At 36.2% G+C, this 13603-nt stretch overlaps 1 protein-coding gene across 1 annotated transcript; it reads right to left on the bottom strand.

Annotated features, from left to right (window-relative positions):
- Positions 1-10861: 10861 nt before the first annotated feature.
- On the bottom strand, positions 10862-11819 carry LOC127516739 (zinc finger protein RFP-like). Its single transcript, XM_051901597.1, is given in 4 exon segments — positions 10862-11372; positions 11375-11635; positions 11638-11761; positions 11763-11819. Coding segments are annotated over 4 exon segments (510 nt in total). The 3' UTR covers positions 10862-11304.
- Positions 11820-13603: the final 1784 nt, after the last annotated feature.

The raw sequence follows: 13603 nt of genomic DNA, 5'->3' as shown, positions 1-13603 counted from the left end.
CTAATATAACATGACAGCGTTTATTATGTTTATATTTACGTTTATGACATCTTTTGTTCTCTTGAACAAATGGGATGAAAACTGTGCTTTATTCACAAATGCTTTATGCTTTATTCCAATTTAGCGCATAATTTAAATTCACAACTTTCAATGGAAACATGAATGGATGTTTTGTGGACTTTACACAAAACACTTTAGCACTTTAAGCAATGCCCTGGCATCATAGCTGAGAGTTTTGCACTCACATTTTCATCAGAAAATGTAAAAAAAAAATATAGTTCATAGTTTACTGTAGTGCTTTAAAATGTTGTGCTCCATTCCTTGTTTATTTAAAAAAAAAAAAAAAAAAAAAAAAAACTGAGCACAACCGCTGTTTGCCGCTGTATTACTCAATTACCCTTTTGCATGTCCTGGCATTTAATGCAATTTCACAATAACACTCACTCTACGACTCATTAGCAGCTCGTGTTAAATCACAAGGTTCAAGTTGCAATGTGACACAAAGTCCCAGATTCCTACCTCTTTCTCCAGATGTGGTACTACGAGCCAGAATAATCGCTTAACAATGTGCATTGTGTGAATGCACACCTTGACTAACACACCCTGTTCTCGGATCAGAAATGTATTCTGCACAGCTGAAACAAATTACGTTGAGTTTAATCAGAGGATCTCGCCCTGATTTACATGCTCTGCTTGAGATGTGTCGTGGCGTGAATATGAGAAAGCAATTCATTTACATAAGAGGAAACAATACGTGAGCTCTAAGACAAAGGATGGAGTTAATTTGGAAAACAATAACATTAACGACAATCCTCTAATGAGCCTCACCATGGCCTGACATTGATTAAGATATCAGGAGGTGGTACTGAAGACATGACAACAAAAGAAGACATTTGCTGAATTCAGAACCGCATACCATATATTTCTATGGCAGGGATAGTACGAGTAGTATGCTAGTGCAGTTCTGAATTCAGCAATTGTTATCAGGCCAGTTTAATGCAGAAATGAATTAAAGCTCTTAACTTGGTGTTATTTTGGCTATTGATGTCAAAGTTAAGTGCATTGTTATTTTGCCCAGTAATTAATAATTCCAATAAGACAAATTTAAATGGCATTGTTTCAGTAATGTTGCATGGGAGTTTCTTCAGCTATGAGCACGTTTGGCCTTGTGGACTCTCTTACAACACACTTTTCACACTCTCTCTAGTTTATTTAATTTGTATACTGACAGTGTCCAACAGTTTACTACAGGATGTTTTATCAAAAACAGTTCCACCACAGTCATTCAAAATCATTAATTCAATAGTCTGCCTTAAATATTTACTCATTGTCTATTTTCATAGCTATATGTATTGCAAATACAAACGTAATATTTAAATAATATAATTAATAATAGGGTAAAATGAGGCTAAAGAAAACACCTTAAGAAAAATGTGCTTTTCACTATATTCCCATAGTGTATGATTGCTGAATACATGTTTGTATTGAACATTGATGGAGCAACAGATTTTGTGAAAATAATTCATAAAAGTGGTTTGTTTTGGTTAAAATCTTATAAAGACATAAAAAAAAAAATAAAAAAAACAGCATGGGGCAAAAGGCACACAGTATTGATACAAAAAAAATAATGTTTTCAATAATGTCTTATCCCCTGCAAAGGCCTCCTTCCCTTTCCTTTCCCTATGTATAGATAAAACATTATCAAAATGATTCCAGTATGTATAGATCTGCGGAAATTACTAATTTTTCTGTATTATGTGGGCCAGACGAGCAATTTGGCAGTCACTTTGTAAAAAAAGACTAGGCGTCTGCGCACATACACATTCAAATGCACAAACCTATAGATTAAACACGTATATGAACAGCAAGAACGCATTAAAAGTCTTCTGTTTTCAGTTAAAAAGGTGCCATTTAAGTGGCTCCTAAGTTAATAAATAACAGTTTTTACAACAGAAGTGATTCAATCAAAAACCTACTTTAGCTCAATAATAATTTTCCTAGAACTGCTGTAAAGCCAAAACAATCTGTCAATTAATTTTCCTATTATCGCTGTGAAGCTGCTTTGAAACAATCTGCCTTGTCAAAAGCGCTATATAAATGAAAATGACTTGACTTGACTATTAATACTTGTTCAAAACAATCACTTTAGCAAAGTTTGTATTATTTTCTATTTATTTTGTTAAATAAAATAATTCATTTTTGTTCAATAAATATACTGTCATTAAAATATGTTAATGTAAAATATATATTTTAAAAATACCAAAAAAAAAAAAAAAAATTTTAAAAAGTAAAGATTTTGATAGCATTGAATGAGATCCCATAATAATTTAATATAGCTTTACAATAGTAACAATAAAATATATTTTAAATATGATGGTTTCATTAAAAATATGGTGATTATCTCTAAGGTGGACACCCAATTTAATATATGATATTTACCATCTGAATCTAACCATTTATTAATTTATTTATTCTCTTTTATTATCTCCCTTATGAGAAATTTGTCTTAGGCAATCATGTCATGTCAACAAATGGAAAAGTTAGCCAGCTGTTTATTATCATATTAATTATTGTGCCTTTCGCCCCAACAGCAGCGGCGCTTTTTACCCCAAATATCATACTTTTATATATTCTTCCGTTATTATAAAACTGTTGCTTTAATTACCTTGACCAAAACTGAAAATCATTAAAGGGTTAGTTCACCCAAAAATGAAAATAATGTCATTTATTACTCACCCTCATGTCGTTCCACACCCGTAAGACCTTCGTTCATCTTCAGAACAAAAATTAAGATATTTTGATTAAATCCGATGGCTCATTGAGGCCTGCATTCACAGCAATGGCATTTGCTCTCTCAAGATCCATAAAGGTACTAAAAACATATTTAAATCAGTTCATGTGAGTTTGGTGGTTCTACCTTAATATTATAAAGCGACAAGAATATTTTTTGTGTGCCAAAAAAAACACAAAATGACGACTTTTCAGCAATATAGTGATGGGCCGATTTCAAAACACTGCTTTGGAGCTTTACGAATTGAATCAGTGATTCAGAGCGCCAAAGTCACGTGATTTCAGCAGTTTAGCCGTTTGATAGGAGACCTGAATTACTGATTTGATTCGTAAAGCTCCGAAGCAGTGTTTGGAAATTGGCCCATCACTGTATTGCTGAAAAGTTATTTAGTTTTTTTGGCGCACAAAAAGTATTCTCGTCGCTTCATAACATTAAGGTAGAACCACCGAACTCACATGAACTGTCTTAAATATGTTTTTAGTACCTTTATGGATCTTGAGAGAGCAAATGTCATTGCTGTGAATGCAGGCCTCACTGAGCCATCGGATTTAATCAAAATATCTTAATTTGTATTCTGAAGATGAATGAAGGTCTTACGGGTGTGGAACGACATGAGGGTGAGTAATTAATGACATTATTTTCATTTTTGGGTGAACTAACCCTTTAACAAGGCCTTTGTCTCAAAATATATTCAATAATTTTAGCGATTCTCATTTGCTACTTAAATCTACAACATTTTAAAAAACATCAAATATTAGATTTAATTAGCACAGAATCGACTTTGCGCTGCTGACTGTGATTGCGTCAAGGATCAGCCAAATTTCCACATGCATCTTGAAAAGCGGATGTTTTGGAAAGTGTTGCGGCAAGTTTTTGTGCCATCTAGTGGTTTAGAGGGAAAAAAATCAAATGCGCCTTTTTACCCTGGTGCGCCTTTAGCTGCATTGCATTGAACCATGTGTGTGTGTGTGTGTGTGTGTGTGTGTGTATATATATATATATATATATATATATATATAATACATAAAGACCATTTGAAAAGTTTGAATCAGGGATTTTATTTATTTATTTCATGAAGGTCACTTAGTGGGTTTTTTTTTACTTTTCTAGTGGTCTTTATATATATATATATATATATATAATATACGTATATATATATATATATATATATATATATGTGTGTGTGTGTGTGTGTATATATATATATATATATATATATATATATATATATATAAATATATATATATAATATACATAAAGACCATTTGAAAAGTAAAAAGTTCTGCATGCAGGTAAATTTAGTAGCCTAATTAGTGATGTTTGCTATAGGCGATGAAAACAGTTTGGTTTCTAGATCACTAATGAGAATGAGATTGAAAAAGGTTACATCTGTCTTGAGTGCACTTGTGTGTGTCACTGTTTTTTAGACGTCTTTTGGCCTTTATGACTGGAGACAGTTTGTGACAATGATATTAGGAGAAGCGTAACAATATGTTGTTTTAATACAGGCGGGGGTGACAGTCTTACAGTTAGGTGGGGTGTATGTATGCGGGGCGATGCCCTGGGGTGGGTCGGCCCAGCGGTGCGCAGTGACCTGGCTTGTCGCTCACTGACCTGTGAGACGGACATAATGAAGTGTGAGTGGCCGTCACCTTAACCGTCTGTGACAAGCCGTCCCAGCCCGGAGCACATCTGTGTCAGGCAGCTCCGCCATCAGAGCCCTAGCCTGATGTGGGCTCTCACTGGCGACTCCGCATCCGTCCGCACTCCGCTCCTGGGATGGCCCCGGCACCCCGCTGGTGCAATATGGCCCTGTTATCCAGCGGGGTCATGAGGAAGAAGGAGGCAGAGCACAGCCAAAGACCAGCTGTCACACACCAGGGCCAGAGATTTTTCCCATTTGTAAGTCACTTTGTATAAAAGCAACTGCCATATTAAAAGATTGTTTAAAAAAGAACATGTGCGCTTTTAAATCTTAGTTTTGACTGTCCTTGGATTAATGTACACTGTAATTCAAAAGCAAAATTACTGTAGCTCAAACAGTAGAGCAACGCCACAGTCATGGGTTTGATTCCCAGGGAATGCATGAGCTGATAAAATGTATAACTGTAAGTTGCTTTGGACAAAAGTGTCTGCCAAATGCATAATGTAAAATTAAAAATAATATGCTTTTGTTTTATCATGATCTCATTACCTTTATGCATTTGGGGGACGCTTTTACCCAGAGAAACTTACATTGCATTCAAGGCACTGTACCCATTTTATCAGAACCCATGACCTTGGCATTGCTTCTGTTTGAGCTGTAGGAATGCAGTAATAATAGGTATTTATGCACATATTTTGTTTGCTTAAATACTGAAACATTCATTAATTAGTTGACAGCATCTAAAATGTTAGTATTTTACATACAAGCAACTTTGGATGTACTAACAGCTGTGAATACTAATAAGATCAGGATTAACCAATCCTATATATTAAATTCAACCTCATTTTTTCCCCCAAGTTCCCCTGACTCCTCCCAGCTGGCATGGCTTGGCAATAGTTGTGCCAAATATACTGGTGCATAGTGTTGATCTGGGTATGAAGGGTGTCTGCAATATGTCAGTTGCAACACACGCATTGACACATCAGTGATTATGAACCCATGACATTACTGTGCTGTAGCTGGCGATCTGGTGTAGCATGTATACCCACCAGTAGATCTGGGAATTTAAAAAAAAAAAAAAAAAAAACTTTCAGATGAGAAACACAATACTGAACTGGAAAGGATGATTACAGAAAATTCTCTTTTCATTTATTTCATTCATGTTCATTTATTAAATATTTTGGCTGCATTTGATGCATTTTATCCTGTTCAAATCCATTCCACAGAATTGTGCTCCATAAATCAATGTAGAAAATGTGTGAAAAGTCTGAACATAATTTACATCTCCATCGTAATCCACTCAAGAAAGACATTTTCATGGATGAACATCCTCGTTATCAGCCAATCAGATTTTTTTTTAAAAGTTATATTTATGGACTTTTTGTGCCTTTATTCAGAGAGGACAGTAGAGAGCAGACAGGAAAGCATTGGGCGGAGAGAGGGGGGCAGGATCGGCAAAGGACCCCAAGACGGGAATCGAACTCGGGTCGCCGTGAATGTATTTGCGCCATACGGTGCACTAACCACTAGGCTATCGGCACCAACAGGCAATCAGATTTAAAGGGTTAGTTCACCCAAAAATGAAAATTATCCCATGATTTATTCACACTCAAACCATCCTAGGTGTATATGACTATCTTCTTTCAGCCAAACACAATCGGAGATATATTTAAAAATATTCTTGCTCCTCCAAGCATTATTGTAATGATGGGTCGGCAGAGTGGGGATCCATTTGCAGCTTTATTAAGAATAGTAGATACACAGGTAGACAGGGGCAAAGGCAAGAACATAAACAAGAACAGGCAATGGTCGAGGCAGGCGGCAGACAAACAGTATCAGGTCACAGGCGGAGATCAGGGCAGGCGGCAAGCAAACACAGTCCAGTATACAGGCAAGGTTCAGGGCAGGCAGCAGAGAATCACAACGGGTAAACAGTCCAACCGTAACAGAATAAACAATCCACATGAAAACGCTCAGGGATGATCACCGGGGCAAATCAAGACTTCGCGGTGAGAGAGAGTGTGTGTGTGACTTAAATAGTCCAGGTAATGATCTGCAGGTGTGTGTGGCAATTGGTGATTGGTGTGGAGTGTGCATGTGGTTGGAAGGGAGGATTATGGGAAATGAAGTCCAGGAACTGACAGGAACAGACGGTGATCGTAACAATTATAATGGTTGTGAATGGGGGGGCCACATTTTGAAGCAAAAAAAAAAAAAAAAAAGTGCATCCATCCATAATAAAAGTAATCAATGCAGCTCCAGGGGGTTAATAAAGGCCTTTTGAAGCAAAGCAATGGGTTTTTGTAAGAAAAATATTCATATTTAAAACTTTATTAACTATAATAACTAGCTTTCGGCAGACAGCTGTATGCATCGATTTACGGCGGAAGAGTATCCTTTGACCTGACGCACGACGTAATGACGATGATTGAGGATGGAGCAAAACAAAACACCAGTCATGAATTAGAAGTCTAAAATGACTTCTAATGTCGGAGGATTTCGATATAAGAGAAGAGGAGCTTGAGTTTGTTGCTCAGCCGTATTTGTTTGAACCGCGAGAGGCGTCTAAGCTTATGATACTCCAACATTCTCTGTCATACATTGGGTGAGAGATTACTCATTTGGCGCAAGTCGACTTGCGCAGTATGCATACGGTTGTCTGCCAGAAACTAGTTATTCGAATTTTAAAGTTTTAAATATGGATATTTTTCTTACAAAAACACATCGCTTTGCTTCAGAAGTCCTTTATTAACCCACTGAAGCCGTATGGATTACTTTTATCATGGATAGATGCTTTTTTTTTTTGGAAGGATGGCTTGAGGGTGAGTAAATCATAGGATAATTTTCATTTTTGGGTGAACTATCCCTTTAAGATTTAGGTTAGGGGCTTAAACCAAACTTTTGTTGAAATTTTATGGGTTATGATTATGGTTAGGGAGGGATATTGTTTGGAGTATGATTGTTTAGGAATGTGATTCCACTAAAAAGGATTTTGGGAAATCTGTTGAGAAGTCCATGGTAATTTGGGAAATAAGATACAGATTGTACACAGGAAGGAAAAGTGTAGGTGTACAGTTGTGGCCAAAAGTGATGTCTGGCCTAGGAAAATTGACATCTAAATCAAAAGAAAATCAATCTTTAACAATTTTTTAATAATAAAGATTTTGTAAGCATATTCTGTAGTTGTGCTTTGAGTCAATTGTTTTATTTGTGAGAACGCAATGAAACATGCCAAATTGTGCAAACATAATTTTTGGCCAGACTGTCATATAAAGAAATTATGAACACATGCAAAAACAAGAGAAATATTAATAACTGATAATGTTGTAGATAGTGTATGCTTTTTTCTTTAAACTTTTAGTTTTTCTATGCATTTTTTGTTTTTGCATAGTAAAATAAAATGTAGCTGTAGTTTGATTTTTTTTTTTTGCAAATAATTTTGTCAGATAAATACCTTAAATCAAGTTTTGTGTATTGTTCTTCCCTCTGAAACTGAAATATTTTCCTCATATTATATGGTTTAGTCAAGCTTTTAGAGTCATTAAAAAACAAACATCCCCTCCAGGTTTCGGCTGAATTTACATTTATTCATTCACATACTTTTATCCAACATTGCACTCAATTTATACATTTTATCAGTTCATGCATTTCTTAGGAATCAAAACATGTGATCTTGGTGCTGCCAATGCCATGTTGTACAGAGCTATAGAAATCACAATACTATATGTGATGAAGCACATGTGCTTCATCACATATAGTATTGTGATTTCTATAGCTCTGTACAACATGGCATTGGCAGCACCAAGATCACATCTTCAGGTGGACACCATAAATTCATCAGCTCTCTTTCCCTGGTTGTGCAGCTCATTATTGTGTGGTTTCATTTGGCTGCAAAGGGCCCAAATCAAAGGTGATGGGTGGGTGGAGGTGCCACTATCACACTGTCAGTGTTTCCATGTGCTTATAAAGAGTTTTACAGTGACGATGAACAAAGACAAAAGTGCAAAACACACACAAAGCTCTTCTCAATCCACCCAACAGTGTGTTGCCATGAAATGCAGCAAAGACCAATGAAGCACATGTCACATGCTCAGTGGCATTTTCTCAAGTCAGAGCTTCTTGGGATGTCCACCTGGACGCCATTCATGTACATCAATTAAGACAAGACCAGCTTGGCTGCCTTATTTATGTTCAATAAACCATCTAATCTGTCTTCATCACATCTGTCTCTGGGTCATTTTGAAGGCACATTATCAGATGGTTATTATCTGAGTGATGAGAATTATAATGTAGCAATATATTAATTGTGAAACTTTAAATAACTTAAATAGCATTAATATTAACATATTTCAACATAACATATGCCATTTAAAATTTTAATTGCTATAATAATTAACAATATTACTGTTTCTACTGTATTTTTGTGCATAAATGCAGCCTTAGTGAGATTAAGTGACTACTTTCCAAAACCTTAATGACCAGTATGACCCAAACTTTTGACCAGTACTGTATATCTTTTCATAAATAACTGTAACCAAAGCAAAAATGCATTATAATGTTTGTAGATTCCTTGTTACATCTGAAATTGGTTGTTTGTCATTTAAAATTTTCTTTGATCACCAAAATTACATATTTAAATGTTTTTTCCTGTGAAACAAAATTCTTCATGCCTTAAAATAGTTTGAATGTAACTTGCCTCATTTAGTATATGCGAATCTATGAATATGCAAATTAGCCCCGCCTCCACTCACTCACATCAGCTCAGAGATCCACTCGGTCAACTTACTGAGGTAATCGCTGCACAATGGTATCGCTCTTTACAACGTTGGACATATGATGGTAATTAAAATGATTAGCGTTTTGCGTGACTATGTTATCAAACAGTTAACAATGTGTCGCTAATGTTACACAAACCTTGTTCCCGTTCACGAGTCAGACGGCTGCCTTCTAACAATCAGTACCCTTAGAAACGCTTTGAACAACTCAGAACGTCAGTGGAGAAAGGCATATAGTTCATCATAACATTGTAATATACATCATACACCCACTATAATACTAAATCTATCGATTTTTCATATCAACAGAAAAATATACTGGGATAAACTTCTCTGGAGACTCCCCTGCTTCAGAGCGGTCATAGTTAATGATATGCTGAAGCCGCTGGCACATAGTTTGTGATGTCAGAAACACCAGCGATTTCAAACCGCGTTTTTGAAACTGTCTTTATCACTGCAATTTTAAAGATAAAATACTCTGCAATGGTGTTGACTTATGAATTTGCACATGGTTTGTCTTAAAGCATATTAAAAGCACCAGACAGACATATAAACAACATTAAAAACTTGATTTTCACCACAGGGGGACTTTAAGTAAAGTTTTACTAGTTCTTTTAAGAACTTTTCACTGATAGGTGATCCTTTGGGGAACCCAAATTTCCATTTTTGGGTGAACTATCCCTTTAAGAGTTAGGTTAGGGGCTTAAACCAAACTTTTGTTGAAATTTTATGGGTTATGATTATGGTTGATATTGTTTGGAGTATGATTGTTTAGGAATGTGAATCCACTAAAAAGGGTTTTGGGAAATCTGTTTAGAAGTTCATGGTCATTTGGGAAATAAGAAACAGATTGTACACAGGAAGGAAAAGTAGGTGTACAATACAAATAATTTTGTCAGATAAATACCTTAATCAAGTTTTGTGTATTGTTCTTCCCTCAGAAACTGAAATATTTTCCTCATATTATATGGTTCTTCTATAGCATTGCTGAGAAGAAAAACCCTTTTGGAACCTTTATATTTGTTGATGATGTATGTTGATTTTATTAGCGTTTTCTTTTTTTAACATGTACAGCACATTGGTCAACTCCAGTGTGTACACACTCACACACGCACAACGCAGCTGTATAACAGTAATTCTTCTGTCAGGAACAGTCTGTTAGAGATTTGTCTGTCTCTCTCACTCAGTGTCAGCATGGCTGGACCTTCTGTGTTGCCCACAGAGACAGAGCCTTCCTCTCCTGTCAGAGGATATTTTGCTTTATGGTGTGTGTGTGTGCGTGTGTGTGTGTGTGTGCGTTTGGACGGGACCCTGGGGCAGGACAGCCACATCTCTGTTTGTCAATAGGCAGAAGAGAGAGGACACAGTGACGAAGGCTGAGATGACTCAAGCAGATGGTACTCTTAACCTGCACTTAGATACTGTATTGAGAACAAAAGAAAATGTAGCAGTGAAGCGCTCACATTATAGCCTATACAGAGTGTTCAAGGTATTGCAGAACTGCCTACAATATGATAAATGGTTTTAGGATAAAAGTCAAAGCTTAACATAGAAAGGCTGGATAAGGGTAAATCTACAGCTAGTCTGTTTAATTTTGAGAGTCATTAAAAATATTAAACACATACTATATACATTTATTTAGCACAAAGCATTTACTTCATGTTTTATTCTTTTCTGTATGATTTTCAAAAAGTGTTAAGACACACATATATCAGTCCTGAAGCTGAACTCGTTTACCTGTAAATCATGGAAAAATTTGTTGTATGGATAAATTATTCATATATCAAATCCAAATTTTAATATTTCATTCATAGTCTCTATATGACAGAATTTCATATAATCAAAACTAAGCATCTAAAATATAACTTCAACTGCAATAATGGCTGATTTAAAAAACAAAAATTGTGTAATTACAGGAACTACCAGCAGGGGCTAACATTGCCACAGTGTGAACCAGTGTGAGTGATCAATCAAAATGGCTTCAGATAACCATAAAATAATATAAGGGAAAACAGTAAAAACAGTAAAAAGTACCATTTTTAGGTTCTTAGTTTAAAAAAGCTATATTTTCATTTCATATCTTGGGTGTAAAATCATTTATTGTAATTAGCAGGTGAGATGATCAGTGGGGCTGAATTTTTTCCTTTATCATTACGACTCAGAGTTTCTCAGTGAAAGACTGACCAGCGAATGAGTAGACATGAGATCTGGACTCTACATCATAGAAGGAGACCAGACCCTCCTCATAGTCCACAAACACCCCCACCTTCTGCGGTTTCACTCTCAGAGACAGGCGGACAGATGGAGCGGCACAGGTCCAATATTCATTCCCATTCCACAGACCCACAGTCCAGTATCCATTCTGAGGAGTCACTGTGATCTTTCCCTTTCTGTTAACAGATTCTCCAGCCACTCCTAAATCTATTTAGTCTTTCCCATCACCTGCACCTCAAAATAAAACCTCCCTAAAGAGACACAGATGCAGTTATCAAACCTCTCAGGGTAATCTGGGAGCTTTTGTTTAATGTCCTCATGTCTCGCTTTTCCCCCCATCATCAGACAGGATGAGATATAGATTAGCTGTATCTGGATCCAGAGGCACATCCATAGAGAGAAAGCAATCAGAGAATATGAATCACATCTTTACAATATAAAGATCTTTATGTGCTTAATATTTAATAAAGTGTTCAATATGCATTGAAACTATTGTTTCATCAACATCTAAACGCCTGTTAACTCTCAATAAGAGCTTCTGTAAACACATGACAGAAATAAAGTCAAACTGGTTAGTAATAAGTGAAGCTGGTAATGCTGTTTGTGGAGTTGTTTAATCCTCCTCTGCTGAGAGATTAAGGGTACGTTTACATGACAACGATATGCTTAAAACGGAGAAGTTTTTCCTTTGAGTTTTCCGTGTACAGACAGCACCATTGTCAAAACGATCCGTGAAAATGACTAAAAACGTTGTATTCTGCTGGCAGGCCATTAGATGGCGATGAAACACTATAGACTGAACATGTAATACGCATGTGCATGACGTCATCATTTTCACAAATTCGTGTTTTTGTTGTTTACACGGAGACCGTTTTCAAAAGTTTGCGTTTTCAGGCACCCAAAACACAGTTGTCATGTAAACGAACAGCCAAAACACAAAAAGTTTTCAATTTTTAGTTGAAAACGGTGTTGTGTAAACAGCCTCTTAATGTCTTTTATCTTTCATCTAAGGCTGTGGCTTAAGAAGTTATTGTTTCTCTTTTCTTCAGTGAAGACAAATCTGCTTGTTAACAGCAGGTGTTCATCACTAATGCTCAATCATCACTTAATTAATCACTTAATTACCTCATTAACTTTAACACTGCATCAATGTTACTTTAACAGTGGGACCATATGTACTCTTGAGCACTGTTGATTTAACACTGGGGATTTTGCTGTGTACTGTCAAAATCTGTGCACTGTATTTGATAGTGACTTACCAGTTTGACTGATTTTCTCGTCTGGAGTGTCTTGCAGCTGAGTCAGAGCTCTCACTCATATCAATGTTCATACTGATCTTAAGGCCAATTCCTGGGGTGTGGAGGGCTGCACAGAAATGGTTCAATCTGCAGCAGGAGAGAGGACAAATCCCTCAGCATTGGCGAGTGTGAGTGTTGTGCTGTGATGTGAGCAGACTGACCTGTAGGAGGTGGAGGTGATCCTCTGTGTGTAAGAGATGATCCAGCTCGTGTGTTTCTCTTCTTGAGCTCAGTGATTTCCTGCTGCAGCTCTTGAATGAGCTCTTCATCCTGTTTCTCTGCTGCTTTCTGTTTCTCCATCATCATTTACAGCAGATCGGACTGACATCTCTCAGTGGAGCGCTGAAGAGCTCAACACTAATGTTTTGCAACTCTTTTGTTAGTATCACAGTGTTTAGAATACAATATTTTAAATGCATTTAATGATCAGACTTTTTATAAGCAATAAACCATGGGAAGAGATCTGTGGCCTGGGACATTTAATGATGATTATGTCATCATCAATAACACACACCCAACAGATTATTCCCAGCATTCCTTTTGGCCTTTCTTTTCTTTTTTATTTATTTTTTATTTTTTTGGCATAACAACGGTGCCTTGTAAACACAGTTACTGCAGCCAAAATAACAAAAACAAAGTCATGAGCCCAATTTAAGCAAACACTGATCTCCATAATGGTAACATGAAACAAAACAATAAATCATCAACATCTAAACCTCTGTTAATTCTCAATAAGATCTTCTGTAGTTGTTTGACAGAAATAAAGTCAAACTGGTTTGTAATAAATGAAGCTGGTAATGCTGTTATTGTTGTTTAACCCTCCTCTTTTGAGATCTTGAGAGATCTGTTACTGTTTAATGTTTTGGTTTTGTTGTCTGAG

Source organism: Ctenopharyngodon idella, chromosome 7 (assembly GCF_019924925.1).
Source record: "Ctenopharyngodon idella isolate HZGC_01 chromosome 7, HZGC01, whole genome shotgun sequence".
In the NCBI taxonomy this organism is placed as follows: domain Eukaryota; kingdom Metazoa; phylum Chordata; class Actinopteri; order Cypriniformes; family Xenocyprididae; genus Ctenopharyngodon; species Ctenopharyngodon idella.
The sequence above is the reverse complement of the archived record's forward strand: the minus strand, read 5'-3'. Positions and strand labels throughout refer to the sequence as shown.